Genomic DNA, 16,892 nt, shown 5'->3' with positions numbered 1-16,892 from the left:
CTTCAAGCGGCTCGTGGGGGCGGGCATTACCCGTAGGCGTCTGTCAGTCCACGTGCCGCAGCAGCGTCATGGCCAACCAAGGACGGCCACCGCCCCCGAGAGCCACAAGGGGCGACGACCGCAGCGTCGGCCTGCGAATGGACGGACGGACGGACAGCTTCCATGCCCACGCCTGCGCGGCTGGCCCCCATTCCATCTCGCATAGAACGTCCGTCTTGATACCGAGTACGAGCAGCGCGATACACTGCGTGATGTACTTCGTACCAACTGCGTGATCCGTGGATGCAGTCACTTTGCCCTGAGTGAGTGACGCCTTCCCTGAGTGGTCCCGCTCCGCACATCGGGAAGGTACATCCATGCATGCACTGCAACCACCATTTCGGAAGGGGACGAAGGCGGCTCACCGCGACTTCCTCAAGCGACCATGTCCTGTCGCCATGCAGTCGCGACTTTCTGCTGGACCACGTCAAGATCCCGTCATCACCAGCAACACCAGCCAACTCCCTTCCCCACACCACCACCATGGCTCTCTCAGGAACCGGCGCCAACGGCCGGGCCGGCATCGTGTTCAAAATGACTCCGGCGTTGCCAAGTGATCATCAGTCTTTTTTTCTCCCATTTTAGTTCATCTTATTCTACTCTTCTTCTTTCTGAATACGATACCTTGAACGGAGCCGCTTCTCATGGGGTGCGGGGGTCGCCACTCGTGTCGCCAGCTTATGCTCTTTCAGTTGCCACATCCACCGGGCAGGCTCCATCGTCGTCGTCAAACCAGCTTGCCTGCCTACACGGCGTATGTGCTTGCTGACGCGGCGGTGCAACGGCTCGACAAACGACGGCACCGAAAATCGTGCACAAGCCACTTCCTGTCGAGTCAGTGCCTGCAGCAGCGATGGTAGCGTCTATTTGTGGCAAGTCAGGTCCTGTCGCGAGCTTTCGAAGCACACTGCTCGGCCTCAGATGCTCAACCCCCCTTGGTCTCTGTCCCCGGGCTCTTCGTCAGTCGAGCCGCCTCCAAGTCCACTGGTGTGGTCAGCCCAAGCATGGTAAGATCCTCAAGGTCACAATAGGTTGTGTGTGACCGCACGACAGTGTTACAGTGACTGCTGGGCCTCATACACACGTAGTTTCTCTACCTGCCTCGCGGATGGGCCAGTCGCGGTGTCTCATCCTCTCAAATCGCCGTCGCTGTGGCGATGGAACTGCTGCCTCGCCAAACTCATTTCTGGCCGCCCTTGCGTCCCGACTTTACTGTTGTTTGACATTGGTCAAGTCACAAGACCAAAGTTCTTCTAAACCATGACGCAGGAGCTCCACTTGTCGCGCGTTATTGCAACGACAGTTGGCGAGTCGAGCCCGTCGACAATGAGGTCATTGGAGATCAGGGGGTCTCGCCTCGACCGAGCACAGCAACTGTACATTCGGCCAGTGTCTCACGGCATGCCATCGTCGGTCCACGACGCACCACCCCGGCAATCATCCGCAGCAATCTCCCGCTGGGGGCGGCACTGCCCATGCCGCACGGCATAAATTAGCGAGGAGACCCTCACGACTGCCCACCTGCTCCACGCTGCATGTTCAACGAACTGGCCGGGAGAGGCGGAGTCATCTTTTGCGGCTTGTGTTACACACCCCCAAGTGAGGAGTTGTGCCGGGAATGAGCCAGTCTCCGTGTCATGCCGTCGACAACCAAAAGACAACCGTCCATCCAACCCTGGCCAAACCCTGGTGCGTGTCGACAAGGGGCGGCGTCGCCCCTCGTCGCCGGGGTGCACCGCATTTCCAGGCGAGGCGACGATCCAATCTCCGGCTGAAAAATATGCACAATGGCGCGTAGTTACATCTACACTTCAGCCTGACCCCGAACAGAGTCGTTCATTATGCCGTTCGCGGGAATCGCGCACCGGCGGGGGACAGTTACATCGGCGATCCCAGCTCGCTCTAAGGCCCCGGCGTCCCGGGTGGCGTTGAGATCCCGCAACGGTGCAGAGTGGGAACCACGCCCACGCGTCGAGGCAAGGCAACGCCAGACCGGCTGGGGCGTCGCGGGCCACGACTCGCGCACGACCCGCTGCTGAGTTGACACGGAGCGCGAGGCAGACAGAGCGGGAAAAGGAGCTGGTATCGGGCCCCGGCCCAGACATCCGGTGCTCGCTTCTTCGCTCCGTAATGCCCGCGGTTGGGTCAGACTTTCAACGTCCTGGCCAGCACTAACAGTGCCTACGGCATGGCGGGGCAAAGAGGCGCCTCTCAGTCGAGACCCCTTGGGACTGTGGCTTCCTATACAGGGCGATTGTCCGGAGTGACGGGCCCGGGAACGGCGCTCCGGCTCCCCCGAAGACGCCTACAAGTAACTAACGTACCTACGAAGTAGTTATATCGCAGCCACTCATATGGTTTAATGCCGAGCAGACTGCCAGGGCTCCAGGCACCATTCCACGCCCGCTGTGGAATGCCGGTACGCAGGACCAATCCTCGTAGGCGGTCTGGCATTTATTACGGGCGATTACTGATGTTAGCAGCCTTATTATGCTTGGCAGCAGCACGCCCCAAGCGGATCCGTCCAGCTCCTACCTACCTTCGTCTTGTTTTATTCTCTTCGTCACGTTTGACACGTGACGGCGGGTGCCCTCTTCACAGCGAGATTGCGTCGGTGGCGTGCAAAAAAAGGATTATATACTACTCCGTAATCGTACAAACTATTGATTACTAGATAAATGCGCACCAGATCCCCGTTTGGCTGAAGCAGGGCCGGAACACACGTCCGCGCCTTGCTCAACGAGTCAAGCTGCGCCGGCTCAACGGTCATACTATGTCCACAAGAAGCTTAACCTGTCAATCCTGTCCCGCAGGTTATCTTGACTTCATTTCTGCTTTCATCACTTCTCGCACCGTTTGTGGTCGCGAACAAGTTCGGCAACGGCCTAGCGATCAGGCGTCAACTCATACATGACGAACGACACGGACTCACACACTTTCCTTCTGCGACAACTTGGTTCATGAAGAAGCACTTACAATATCGCTTGGACACTCGATAGTTATGTAGTCAGCCCTTCTGGGCTGAAGTGCAGCCTTCTGGCCCGCCCCTCTTCTCGGGACTTCAGTCAAATAGCATTTGGTACGCAAAAAGCAGAAAAGCAGTAGTGTGTTTCAACGGCGGGCCTTGGTCTACATAAACCCAAACCCACCTTCTGTCTCGTCAAGCCAGGGCAATGCTGCTGCCAGGTCTTCTCTGCCAGGCTTGTGACTCGTGAGAAGCGATACTGTGTGCCTTTGCAGCCACTATCTAACACGACGAATTGGGCAAGAGTAGTGTTCGTGAAGTGTCAAAGTACGCGCACGATTGCATCGGACTCTGCATCCTTAAAGGCCATTGACGCCGAAGTAGGCCGCGTTTCGCTCGAGATATGGCGCAAGTGTTTCGGTTTTGTATGCCCTGTGGGGGACTTTTCCGACTGCGAATGCCCGGGCATTGAATGCCATGGGTATCGGTAGAGACGGGCTTGGGACGCAGGATTGAGTTGGCATCTCAACGAGTGACATCTTTGCTCGCTCGTGGAAGCAGCCAACTGGTGTACTGTGCCGGTCTGGAACGCATGCGTGCGCGAGAGATTGGGCTGCCATGATGGGGAGAACAAGCCGGCCGGATTCTGCGAGTGTGCACTGACGGATCGCTCATCCGTGGCGTGTTGGCCAGCTCCTGTCCCGGCCTCAGCCGGCTCCCAATGGCATGCCGTACGTACCTCGAAGTTGAACGCACAAACGAAGGTATCTGCACCATCTCGGGACTTGGCGAACAGACCTGGCTTGTTTACTTTACGGCTGTGGACGTGATGGCGTCCGGTCGGGTGTAGTGGTAACAGTTTCCGTCCATCCAAGGGTTAAAAGCACGGGTCCCAGAGGACCGAGCGCCTTGATTACTCTCCAAGGGGCCGAAAGCGGCATCGTCCACGGAGAGATGAGGACTGTCCGTTTATCTTGGACTCGTTCGAGTTGCCTTCGCGGGCCCGAAGAATGAGCACCGTCTCCGAGTCGAGCGCACCATGACCCATTGACAAGCGCCGGAAGTGGCACCACACCGAACTCCCTTCTGTTGCTTTCAGTCCTCGGGGATCTGTGCGGCCTGGTTCCGTATCGCGCCAATATAAAGCCATGACAGGGCCCGCTTCACAGCCCAGGTAGCTCTGGCTACGCAGCCTGAATAATTGTACTCGGTGTCAGTCTCGCTTCTCTTCCCGTCCTTCCACTATGGTGCTGTCTGTTGGTGCCTTGAGACAAGCAGTTAATAGCAAACTTTGATATGGCGTACCGCAGAAATCAGACGATTCGGAGTGTCATTGTTTTCGCAGGGTCAATCTGCGAACATGTACGTCGCTGACCCCTTGAACTCAGCTCACGGACAAACACATGTTTCGGGGGAAGCCACACGCATTCGTTTCATTGCAGCGACAATATTCAAGTCTCTTTGGAATGTACTTTTCTAACCAATCGGTACAAGGTCTTGCGCATCTTCGCTCTCTTTCTCTCTTTCTCGCCTTCTATCATATATTACTTCAACGTCACCAACTCCTCGGCGCTCGTGGGGTGAATGGCAACGCAGCTGTCAAAGTCGGCCTTGGTGGCGCCCATCTTGACGGCAACGCCGAAGCCCTGCAGCATCTCTCCGCTGCCCTGGCCCATGATGTGCAGGCCGACAACCTTCTCTTCGGGGCCAGTGACGATGAGCTTGTAATTGGTGGGGCCCTTTTGCTCAGGGTCCATCATGGCGTAGTACATGGCCGTGAAGCCCGTCTTGTAGACCTTGATGTTCTCCTTGCCGTACTTCTCGACTGCCTGCGGCTCCGTCAAGCCGATGCTGCCTACCTCGGGGTGAGCGAAGACGACGGAGGGGATGTTGCTGTAGTCGAGCTTGGCCGCCTTGAATTCTGCCGGTCCGAAAAGTCGATGCGCGAGCTTTCGGCCAGCGGCGATGGCAACGGGCGTCAGCTCGACCTGGCCGGTCACGTCGCCGAGGGCGAAAATGTTATCGACGCTGCTGTTCTGATAGTCGTCGACGACGACGAAGCCGTTCTGGTCCAGCTTGACGCCGGCCTCCTCCAGGCCGATGCCGCTGGTCTCGGGTGTTCGGCCCACAGCCCAGATCAGCTCGTCAACGTCTGACACGGAGCTTTCGTTTCCGCTGTCGTCCTTGTAGGTCACCGTGAGCTTGCCATTGGCGTCCTTTTCCACCTTCGTGGTGTTGGAGTTCTTGTGCAAGTGGACGCCCAGGCGCTCATACTCCTTGGTGACTGACTCCTGGATCATGGGATCGAAGTGGCGAAGGAAGGTGTTATGTCGGATGATAAGGTGTGTCTCAGTGCCTAGGGCATTGAACATGCCGGCAAACTCGACGGCAATGTAGCCAGCGCCGACAATGGCCACCTTTTTGGGCTGCTTTTCGATCTCAAAGAATCCATCGCTGTTGATACCGAACTCAGCGCCGGGGATCTTGGGGGGTTCGCTCGGGCGGCCACCGACGGCGACAAGGATCTTCTTGGCGTTGACGAGCACCTTGGAGCCATCGTCCAGGGTGACCTCGACCTGGTTCTTGGACACCAGTTTCCCCCAGCCGTGGAGGTACTCGACCTTGTCGTTGTTCAGGTTGCGTTCGTAGATGCCATTGAGGCGCTTGACGTAGGCGTCACGCTTGTGCTTGAAAGTCGTCCAGTCAAAGGGCGCCGTCTGCTGAACGGAGAAGCCATAGGCCTTGGAGTCATGGATGGCCTCGGCAATGGCCGCGGCGTTAAAGGTGACCTTCTTGGGAACACAGCTGCAAAGGAGGGGTTGGATGTCAGCCGCGACTCAAGCAAGCACAACTCGGCGAATGCGGGGGAGCGTCGCTTACCCGACGTTGACACAAGTTCCACCCAGGCGCTTAGCCTCGACGACAATGGCCTTGGTGCCGAACTTGCCGCTGGCCATGCGGGCAGAGCCCAGGCCGCCGCTGCCGCCGCCGAGGACGAGGTAGTCGGCCTCCTTGATTACGGGAGCCATGGTGGTCGGCCCGGACGTGGACAAATGCCGAGATAGCGAAGCTAGGCGCAGCGGAGCAGCTCTCGAGGCGTGGAATGAAGCGCGGGAGGTGAGGGCGAGTGGGTTCATCGACAGTGCCGGGGCGGGACTGGGTTCGTCGGGGCGGATGGAGGAAGAGGAGGGGAGCTGCCAGTGTAGATATACTTTGGCGGCATGCACGTTTGCGATGGAGGGGCTCAATGCTCGTGTGGGGTGGCAGCGGGATGACGTCTAGTATTTGTCCGGCTGCAGATGGATGTGCTTTTTTGAGTTGTATTTGTGAGCAGGCACGCCATTGAGCTGGGCTTGGGCGAGACCGGCGAGCCCGAGTCGTTCCATTTGCGAAGCTCGACGCTGAGTAATCCGAGCGGCCCGCTGCTTGGTGCGGTTCCAGAAGGCCGGGAGGGCCCTGGGCGCGCTGCAGTTTGGGCACTGATTGACGTTTTTAGTGGGCGGCTCTCCCTGGTCGGATGGCGCCATGGGCCGGGACCACCGCTGCAGGGCCGGTAGAGGACGTTCCCGTCATGCGTCGATAGACCTCGGGAAACGTGTCGCTGGATAGGCAACTCCTCGGCATCTCGGGGCTTTCGTGATTGGCGATGGTGTACTTGGTAACGTAGGTATAGATATGGAATCAGTGGAGTGGCGTACACGACGGGAGTCTCGAATGCAAGGAGCAACCCGGCTTGCGTAGTGAGCCTGCAACATCATACACCAGTTTGCTTCATCCGCATCATCCGCGTCGTCCCCAGTGCGTCCCCCCCGCGCGGACGCTGTCTTCATCACCACCCCCGGCCAGACCGCACTGGCCCCATTCCACATTATTTTCTGTACGAAAGAGAGAAGGTCGCGAACGCACGTACATGGCATAACCACCAGCCGAGACCTAACATCTCTGACCATCCCAATGGATCTTGCCAACCCAAGTCTCCTGTCTTGGCCCAAGCCGCGACGGGCTACCCTACACCCCGCGTCTTCCGCCCCAGAACGCGAGCTTGGCGAGGTGCAGTAGCTCCGTCGCCCCCGCAGCAATTTAGCGGCACGCCGCCGGTGCAGCACCGCCTAGGTACGTACGTGGATCAAACGGCTGCACTGGCTCGACTGGTGGTTGGGTGCCTTGTTACGTACGTACGTCAGCCACAGGGGCCCATGGAGCCGTGGAGCTGTTACAGTACGTACAGCAGCACCACAAGCTGCCTACGAACCGCTGCTGGTGCCCCAGGCACGTCACTTCAGCCACGCCAATCACCAACCGCCAACCACCAGCCTCCAGCCTCCAGCCAACCCGACCATCCGTCGCCAGCTCCCCTACCTTACCTTGCCGGCCGACCAAGCTGCTGCGTGCTCCTCCTCCACCTCGGTCTCATCGACCAACCCGTCGTGGCTTCCATCTCCAGCGCGTGGCGCTTCTAGAAGGCCTCGACACCGCATACGCATACGGACGCATCTTCCCTTGCCGTGCGAGCGTTGCAGCTGCGCCTCCCCCGACCAACGACGCTCCTCCCGCCTCCGCCGCCGAGCACCGCCGCCTCGCATCGCGAGCCCAACCAACCCACGCACACCTGCATCCGGTGCTGAATCCCTGGGGACCGGCCGTGGCCCCGTCAGCATCTCGTCGCCATGTCCGCAGAAACCGGCGCTGATTCTGGTACACTCCTCCCGAATGCCCCCCGCGGCGCCGTTGCGACATAATCCGCTGACAGTCCACGTCCCTCACACAGCAGCGCCCAACCTGAACCTGACGCCCGAGGAGAAGCGAGTCTATGGCGATCTCTTCAAGCAGGCCGACCCCGAAAACCTCCGCGTCGTCACCGGTGATGCTGCCGTTACATTCTTCGACAAGACCCGACTCGACTCTCGAGTCCTCGGAGAGGTGGGTGCCGGCTCTCGTGAACCTTCCCCCGCCCGCAGCATCCGACTAACCACTGCTGTCCCAGATATGGCAAATCGCAGACAAGGAGAACCGCGGGTTCCTGACCCCCGTTGGGTTTGGTATCGTACTGCGTCTCATTGCCCATGCCCAGGCCGGTCGCGAACCTCGGCCGGATCTGGCCTTTCAGCCCGCCCCATTGCCTCGATTCGAAGGCATGCAAGTGCCTGCCGCCGCCGCGTCCCCGACTCTCCAGGCTCAGGGAACTGGCGGCGGCGTCCGGATCCCTCCCCTGACGCCGGACAAGGTGGCTCAGTATACCAGCTTGTTTGAGCGGCAGTCACTGCAGGGAAACATGCTTGCGGGTGACCAGGCCCGGCAGATCTTTGACAAGTCGGGAATGCCAAACGAGACGCTCGGGAGAATATGGGCGCTGGCAGACACGGAACAGCGCGGCGCACTCGTCCTGGCCGAGTTCATCATCGCCATGCACCTGCTCACGTCAATGAAAACCGGCGCCCTGCGAGCTCTGCCGACTGTCCTGCCTGCCGGCTTGTACGAGGCCGCCACACAGCGCGGATCCATCTCTGGGCCTCGCCAGTCACCGACAAACACAGGGCTTTCTGCCATTCCCAGGCAGTTAAGCGGAACGGCTCAACCGCGTACGGGGAGCCCCCTTGGGCGGACATCTCAGTCCGCTGGTGCTGCTGGGAACGATTGGCTTATCACCCCAGCCGACAAGGAGCGATTCGATCAACTATATGCCACTCTCGACAAGACGAAGAAGGGATTCATCACGGGCGACGAGGCCGTGCCGTTTTTCAGTCAATCGAACCTGTCCGAGGAGGTGCTGGCTCAGATCTGGGATCTTGCCGACTTCAACAGCCAGGGAACGCTCAACCCTGAAGCTTTTGCCGTCGCCATGTACTTGATCAGACAGCAGCGCAGCGGCCGCTCGGCGCCGCTCCCCTCCACACTCCCTGCCAACTTGATTCCTCCCAGCATGCGCAGCCAGCCTCGCCCAGCGGCTGCGTCTTCCGCGTTCGACCCGCCGCCCATGACGCAGGCCCCTCCGCCACAGCCCAAGTCTGCTCTGGAGGACTTGTTCGGCCTCGATTCGGGCACCTCTAGCCCAGCGCCAGCTGCGCCAATACAGACAACCATGTCCACGGGCGGATCGAACGCCAACGACCCGTTCGCAGGAGGTTCTGCCGTTCTTTCGCCATCTTCTCCCGTCCGCGGGAGCGCGCCCACTTCGACTTTCAAGCCCTTCGTTCCCTCTTCCTCTTTTGGGAGGGGCTTGACTGTGCAAACGACAGGTGACAAGCCTGGCGCGAGGCAGTCGGATGACCTTCTAGACGACCATGATCCCGAAGCGAGCAAGAAAATATCTGGAGAGACAACGGAGCTAGCCAATCTTTCGAACCAGATTGGCTCTCTCTCTAAAGAGATGCAAGACGTCCAGAGCAAGCGGACCACGATCCAAAACGACCTCAATCAGTCCAACTCGCAGAAGCAGAACTTCGAGCAGAGGCTGGCACAGCTGCGAACCCTGTACGAGAAGGAAGCCGAAGACACTCGTGCCCTCGAAGAACAGTTGCGCAAGTCTCGATCCGAAACACAGAAACTCCAGGGCGAGTGCATGACGCTCGAAGGCCAATACCGGGACGCCCAGGCCCAACATCAACAGACTCTCACCGCATATCAAGCAGATCAGCAAGAGAACACAAAGCTGCGGGAGCGCATCCGAGTGGTGAATGGGGAAATTGCACAGCTCAAGCCTCAGATTGAGAAGCTGAAATCGGATGCCCGGCAGCAGAAGGGGCTCGTCGCCATTAACAAGAAGCAGCTGGCGACTACGGAGGGAGAACGTGATAAGCTCAAGACGGAGGCCGAGGACCTGACCAAAGCAAACGAGGAGGCGTCTCGACACATTGACAGCAGCTCCCCTGTTTCGACATCTGCCCAGGTCGCGAGCCCGGCACTGTCCAGCTCCAGCGCGAACAACCCCTTCTTCAAGCGAACGGCCAGCACGGATATAATGGGTGCCTTTTCTCCCCCGGCACCCAGGGGCGTTACCGACAAGTCCTTTGACGACGTCTTTGGGCCCTCGTTCCCGCCTGTCCCAACCAGCACCTCGCCGCCACCGGCCATGGCCTTCAAGCAGCAGAATACGGGCAACTCCGTCGCAAGCGGTGCTTCGTACAATACGGCGTCGTCGACACCCCAGATCAGCCGACAGGGCACGCTGGCTGCAGAGCCCCCAGCCCCCCCAGAGTCGAGGCAAATCAGCTCTAGCTTCCTGCCCTTCCCTGATCATACAGAGTCACTGTCGTCGTCTCGCCAGGTGTCCCCGCCAGCATCCCGCGCCGAGGGCTCCGTCGCCGGCTCCGCATCTACGCCCTTGGCTGGAGAGACAGCTAGTACAGGTAATGCGCAAGCCGCATCCACCAGCGACAATGAGGACAAGACCGAACCGTCGAGCCCTGCGCCGGCATCCGGTGAGGCAAAGGCGGCCATTGCGGGAGAGATTGCGCCCAAGACTGCCACTTCTCCTGGCCCAATGGACTTTGGCAACACCGATCAGGCGAAGGCCAAGGCCGATTTCGACAATGCCTTTGCCGCATTCACCTCATCTAACAAGAGCCAAACTTCCAATGGTGCTGATGGTGCAAAGGCACAATCCGCCTTTGACTCGGAGTTCCCGCCAATCTCGGAGCTCGAGCGCGATGACGAGTCCGACTCGGATAGCGAGAGGGGAGGGTTTGACGATGACTTCACCCCTACGTCGCCAAAGCACAAGGCGGACACGAAGACGGCCGGGCCGGAGCCGACCCCTGAGGCCAAGCAGGTCGACGCAACAGCTGCCAAGGAACCCACAGAGGGACTGAACAGAGTGTAGGTTTCCTCCCGCGGTCCGCAATGGCTATTGTGAGGATCAGCGCTGACATCCTTTCCAGTTCTGAACAGCCCTCCTCGCCAGCCACAATTACCGATACAGATACCCCTGCCGCAAAGCCGGCGCCAACTGCCAATGACATCGCCGACGACATCTTCGGATCTTCCACCCCGGCACAGGCTCCCCCGAGCTCGGCTCCAACAAACACAGTGGCAAAGGGGGCCTTTGACGACCTAGACGACGACTTCGAGGGCCTCGAGGATGCCAAGGAGGGCTCGGCGGACGACGACTTTGCCAATATATCTCGGGATGACTTCAACCCGGTGTTTGACAGCAGCCCCCCGGCCAGCCAGACCAAGAGCGAATCTACCGCTTTCGGCAACGAGAGCAGTTTCGACTTTGTGCCCTCCCACTCTGCCACCGGGCCAACTGCCGGCGTTGGCGGTGCTCAGCAAAAGGCCGTTGACAGTCACGACTGGGATGCCATATTCGCCGGCCTCGACTCGCCGAGCACCGTCACCCCACCTGGAGTAAGCAATGCGGGCGCGACGGCTACCGATGACAAGAAGGATTCGCGCCCGTCGGCGCCGGGACGTGCTCTTACAGACCAAGGGGAGCACGACGACCCGATACTCAAGAACCTGACGGGAATGGGCTACTCTAGGGCCGATGCAGTTGCGGCACTAGAGAAGTATGATTACAACTTGGAAAGAGTAAGCTCCCTATACGCGACGCAGAATATGAGAAAGTTTTCTTGAAGATGCTAACGACTAAACCCTCACAGGCTGCAAACTACTTGGCGAGCCAGTCGTAGGATTGCTCCTACGTCGAGTTGACTGGTCGATCTCGCTTGCCTCCGGGCCAACCCATTTCTACCCTGGAGCGTTCCGCCGGGAGAGCTTGAGGACATTGCAATTGTCGATTTCACGGCAGCTTATAGAAGCTTTTTTTCTTGCGCTGTCCTCACCCTTCTAGCCTGCGCCGTACCTTGAGCGGCGGGGCACGCACGGCTGTCGCGAGAGGATAGGTTGTTTGTTTGGATGTCGGATATCAGACAGAACAGAACAGGTGTTGCCATTGTGTGTTGTGTCGTGGTGGTGTGTCGTGTTGTCAATAGTGTAGGCAGGCGGAGATGCTTGTAACGGGGGGATCTTCTCTTCCAATGATAATATTGTTCAAGTCGCCAGCCACTACTTTCGTACGGAAGCTTGGTTTATTTGGCCCAGAAACAGGTTACCCCCCGGAAACGTACATTTCTCTCTAAAACAGGTGTGCAACTTGCGCAGCGTCTCAACTCTTGCCATCTGGGTCACCCCTGCGGCAGAAAACAAAAATCTTTGGTATCCTTTATGCACCCCGGTAAAAGATACATCATGAGATAGATGGATGTCAAGGGAGCCCCAAATAAGACCCCGCACCCCCCTTTCTTTCCTCGCCACGCCCAAACCGAAACAACTCATCCACGTCCTCATTTCACCTTGCTCATGATGGTCTCAGGCCCCCTCGTCACGTCCATCTGCGCGGCGCGGGCCTTGACGGCGTTGAGCATGCCCCTCTCAAAGTCGTCCCTGGCGCGCAGGACGGCCTCGACCCAGCTGATCTGCAAATCCCAGTAGGCCGTCTTGAAGGCCTCGAACTCGTCGGCGACGGCGTCCTTGTCGGCGGAGAGGAGGCGGAGGAAGGGCTCGGTGACGCGCCAGGTCTGCTTGATGGCCTGGCCGACGTCCGGGTTGGGGAGGTTGTTGAAGAGCTCGAAGGCGGTGGAGATGTCGTTGAAGAGCTTGTCGCGGAAGGGGTCGGCGCGGCGGAAGCGGGCGCCCTTGTTGCGCACCGAGGAGAGGTAGTTGACGAGCAGCTCGTCGGCGAAGATCTCGGTGAAGATGTCGACGAGGGAGTGGTGCAGCACCTGGCGGTAGTCGTTGACGTACTCCTCAAAGGTGACCACCATCTGCTTCATGGCCGTGTTGGGGTACCAGCGCGGGGTGAAGAAGTCGGGCATGACCGACTTGAAGTCGACGGCGAAGACGAGCTGCGCGAACTTTGTGATGCACCAGGTGCTGAAGTCGACGTAGCCGTCGCGCAGGGCCGCCACCTCCTGGTCGGCGCGCTCGAGGTACTGCGGCGAGACGTGCGGCTCGAACATCTGCCGGAAGCTCGACAGGTAGCCGAGGCGGTTCTCCTCCTCGTTGTCGTCGATGCAGGCGATCTGGTCGTTGGCCGTGGCGACGAGCCAGTCCTGCAGCGCCTGGAACCCCTCGAGGTTGTCCGGGCCCCCCGCCGCCGCCGCGGCGCCCTTGCCTGGGTTCTCGTAGCGCAGGGCCTCGTCCTCGAGGAGGCGCTGCCACGCCTGCTGGCGGGTGCGCAGGCGCAGGAACATGGCGTCGACGACGCCCTCGACCACGTCGGTGCGCTTGGAGCCGGCGCCGGCCTCGACCTGCTCGCGCAGCATGCGCCACAGGGCCACCAGGTTCTTGGTGCGGAAGTAGCCGTACTCGTCCTGGTCGAGGTTGGAGCCCTCGACGTTGCGGTCGGCAAAGTCCTTCTTCTCCTGGTCGAAGATGCGGTCGATCCACTCGTCGAGGAACTTGATGATGAGCTGCCGGAAGTCGCGCACCAGCTCGGCCTCGCGGTTGTCGATGACGTGCGGCGCCAGGTCCTCCTGGCGGAAGCCCAGCTTGGCCATCTTCTTGTAGTACTTTTCGGGGAAGCTGACGATCTCGAGCGTGTGAGCCGAGCTACCCTGCGGGTCGTCCACCATGCCGACGAGGAAGTCGTGCATCAGCTGGTGGTACACGTCGGCGTACGTCTTTGCGATCCGCCACTTCTTGGGCATGAGGGGCGTCATGCCGATCTTGACGGCGTTGAGGTCGTTGAAGTACCACTTCATAATCTTCTCGAGCTGCGTGGCGTCGTCGAGAAACTCCTCGCGGGCCTGGTCAAACTGCTGCTCGGCGCTGAGCTTGATGGCCTGCATGAACTTGTCCTTGTAGCCGCGGACCTTTTTGGCGCCGTCGGTGATGCTCTGGAAGCGGACCGCCATCTCCTCGTGGTCCTTGAGGGCCTCCTGCAGGGCGGCCACGCGCTGGTCGCTGCGCTCCTCGGCCTCCATGACGACGGCGAAGCGCACCACCAGGCCGTTGTTGTCGTTGACGACGAGGTTGATGAGGTTCATGGCGAGGATGCCGACGTGCTCGTCGAACCAGTCGATGGTGTCGTCGAGGCGGGCAAAGTAGTCCTCGAGGGTGGACTCGAGGCTGGGGTCGTCGGCGCGCTGGATCTGCTCCATGGCGTCGTCGCGGATGTTGCGCAGCTGCGTCAGCTCGTAGTGACAAGGCAGCAGGTTGGGCATGTTCTCCTTGTCGTCGTCGTCCTGGCGCAGCATGCCCTCGACGACGGTCAGGCGGTCGTTGAAGGTCTCGAGGTTGCGGCGCATGGCCTCGACGGCGCCAAAGTTGCGGTGCGCCTGCGACACCAGGTTGATGCTGGCAAAGTCCTTGATCATGGTCTGGGACTCGGAGCACAGCCTGTCGATGCTCATCATCTCATCCTTGATCATCTGCACCGTCTTCTGCCCGTCGCTGAGGCCCGTCATGCCCGACTGCGTCGTCTCGAGCTGCTCCCGAAGGCCATTGCGCAGCTGGCCGTCGACGGCGCCCTTTTTGCGCGTGAACTCGAGCTTCAGCGCGGGGATCTTGTCGAGGTCGTCCGGGTGCCGCAGCAGCTCCGACAGCTTGGGCGCGGGTGCGTCGTCCATGTTGGCGGCGGCGGCGGCGACGACGGCGGCGGGAGGGGCGGGCTGCTAGGCGCTGCTGCGCCGATCATACCATGGCGTTGGGTCAATGCGAGGCGGTGCCGAGCGCAATCGATGTCGTCGTCGTGTGTTTGGTCTCGTCTGCTGTCGAATGCTGCGAAGTCGAATGCTGCGAAGTCGGATGCTGCTTGGTCGTTGGAAAGTATGCAAGGTCAGGGAGCGAGGGTGGGCGGGCGCGCACACGTGGTGTCGAGGGGCTGGTGGTGTCGGAGAGTCGCAGCCCGGGGCCTGAGGTGTTGACGCGTGGGCGGTGGTGGTGCTGAAGACTGCTGAAGCCCGGGGGCAGGCGGCCTACGTTGTTAGCTGGCTGCTAATACTTGATCGTCGCGCCAAAACACACACCCATCAACACTTGCACTCCGGCGAGACGGCGAGCATCCAGCCAAATAGTGACATAAAACACCAGCAACATGTGCATGATATGTAGCTGCGCATGTCGCATATTTACTGAATTATGTACTGTGTAATTGGGTATCTAATGCTGGCGACGAGGTAACCGCAGTGCTACCTCGGCCACCAAAGCGTGCTTCAACCGTGGGATCCATCTGGCCCCCCCGGCAGCACTGACCTCTCCTACCGCGGGCATCAGTCGGATTCGCTGTCCGTGCCAGAGCTGCTGGTAGAATCATCTCCGTCGTCTTCATCGACCTCGTCATCTTCCTCGCCCGCAGCTTCCTCGCCTTGTTCCAAAGCCTCTCCATCGCTCCCAGGCCCATCGACGGCCGCAGCGTCCTCTAGCGCCTCACCCTCCTCGCTTCCAGACTCAGTCTTCACAATCTCCTTGCTGTCTTCTTTCTGCCGCTTCGAGGACCGCTGGTCACCACCGCCACGCTCGGGTCCTGGTGCGCGCTTCTTGCCCTGCCACAAAGGCGCCGCCTCTTTCGGCCCCAGGGTGAAGCTGGCGGGAAGCGCCTTGCCGCTCCTCAGCACGTACACGGTGGGGAACTCTCGGACTGTCGTGTTGGAGAGGATATTCCGTAGGCAGTCCTCCGTCTCTAGCGACGTCACGGTCCGTGGAAGGTCAGATCGCGCCGGAGGCCCCGCGAGGTAGAACTGAAACTCGTGCCGCGGTAGGTCTGCCTGCGTCTCGGCATCTGCGCCCCGTCCGGGTACCCAGCGGCCGGACGAGGCTTCCTGAACTGGATAGGCGAGATAGTTCCAGATGGACGTATATGGCTCTTGAGGTTCGCTCGTTCGTTCGTCGCTCATCGCCTTCCTCGGTTGTCCCGTCTCAGCCTTCTTTCTCTCGCTCCGCGCTTCCTGGAATGCTCGGTGAAGCGGTGTATCCTCGAGTACTTTTGAAAGAATCCGCGTCGGCACCGCTTGGGTTTGGTGTTCGGATGCGAATTGATCGTCTCCGTCGAGGAGGAGCCACTCGACCTGCCAGTTGACCGTGCCCGTGCGGCGATTGAACGTGGTGTTGTTCTCCTTCTGCCTCGCCATGCCCAGCGGCGCGCACACGACGTGCACGTTGAGCTGCCTGAGCCTGTGCGCCAGGTGCCGCTCAAACCTCTTCTCCCTGGCCTCCGCGTTGCCCCCCTGCCTAGGCACCATCGTCCTCCTCTTGCGCCCGTCGCGGCCCGTCGTCCACTTGGGCTGCATCACCGTCTTGGGGCGCAGGTCCTCCTCGCGCATGATCTTCTTGTCTTGCACAAACACGCGCTCCGTCCGCTCCATGGACATGCCGAGCCCGTGCAGGAAGTTGTAGTCATGGTTGACGCCCGCGACGGTGCGCAGCTGCGCCGGCGGGACGTACGTCGTGGGATCGCGCTCGCCGCTGCATTCCGACCACGCCTTGTGCTTCTTGATGCACTGCACCGAACACGTCTGGATGTTGCACCGGGGGCACTTGTACTTGGGCGCGGAGACGTGGCAGATGGCGCAGAGGGAGGTGAGTAGAGGGTCGGCCATGATGCCGCGGACGTGGTTCCGTCCGGTGGACGGGGTCGAGTTGGCTTGAAAATGTCAAGCGAAGCTGGATGGAAGGAAGACTCGCGGCGACGTCACTCGCTGGGACTTTTTTTTTTAACATCTCTGACAGGGGTAGGAGCGCGTTGCACCATTGGCGGGCCGAGCGCCAGCTAACAAAGTCTCAGGACCCTCCGCTAATATGGGAGTCGCCAGCCTCACAGGGAACGCACCACATCCGTTGGCGGCGACGACCCTTTCTCGTTCTCTCTTCGCGTACCGGTATCTCCCAGGCCATGTGTCAACAGTCACTTCTCTTGGCGACGCATTCGCTTCTTGGTCACGCCTACAGA

At 60.1% G+C, this 16,892-nt stretch overlaps 4 protein-coding genes across 4 annotated transcripts; 1 reads left to right on the top strand and 3 right to left on the bottom strand.

Annotated features, from left to right (window-relative positions):
• Nucleotides 1-4,548: 4,548 nt before the first annotated feature.
• Nucleotides 4,549-6,033, bottom strand: PLICBS_008520 (glutathione reductase; the record flags this gene model as incomplete). Its single annotated transcript, XM_018323955.1, has 2 exons — nucleotides 4,549-5,809; nucleotides 5,885-6,033. 2 exons carry the CDS (start codon nucleotides 6,031-6,033, stop codon nucleotides 4,549-4,551), a joined length of 1,410 nt encoding a protein of 469 aa, XP_018177134.1.
• A 1,638-nt stretch (nucleotides 6,034-7,671) lies between these two features.
• Nucleotides 7,672-11,634, top strand: PLICBS_008519 (uncharacterized protein; the record flags this gene model as incomplete). The annotated part of the gene is made up of 5 exons (XM_065601402.1): nucleotides 7,672-7,699; nucleotides 7,755-7,924; nucleotides 7,989-10,819; nucleotides 10,882-11,533; nucleotides 11,605-11,634. 5 exons carry the CDS (start codon nucleotides 7,672-7,674, stop codon nucleotides 11,632-11,634), a joined length of 3,711 nt encoding a protein of 1,236 aa, XP_065457474.1.
• Nucleotides 11,635-12,288: 654 nt separating this feature from the next.
• On the bottom strand, nucleotides 12,289-14,574 carry PLICBS_008518 (SNARE-binding exocyst subunit S6; the record flags this gene model as incomplete). Its single annotated transcript, XM_018323957.2, has 1 exon — nucleotides 12,289-14,574. One exon carries the CDS (start codon nucleotides 14,572-14,574, stop codon nucleotides 12,289-12,291), a length of 2,286 nt encoding a protein of 761 aa, XP_018177136.2.
• Nucleotides 14,575-15,216: 642 nt separating this feature from the next.
• On the bottom strand, nucleotides 15,217-16,542 carry PLICBS_008517 (uncharacterized protein; the record flags this gene model as incomplete). Its single annotated transcript, XM_018323958.1, has 1 exon — nucleotides 15,217-16,542. One exon carries the CDS (start codon nucleotides 16,540-16,542, stop codon nucleotides 15,217-15,219), a length of 1,326 nt encoding a protein of 441 aa, XP_018177137.1.
• Between the last annotated feature and the right edge of the window lie 350 nt (nucleotides 16,543-16,892).

The sequence above is a fragment of the Purpureocillium lilacinum genome, assembly GCF_023168085.1.
Source record: "Purpureocillium lilacinum CBS 284.36 DNA, scaffold_6, whole genome shotgun sequence".
Classification (NCBI taxonomy): domain Eukaryota; kingdom Fungi; phylum Ascomycota; class Sordariomycetes; order Hypocreales; family Ophiocordycipitaceae; genus Purpureocillium; species Purpureocillium lilacinum.
This window is presented reverse-complemented; position numbering and strand designations above follow the sequence as displayed.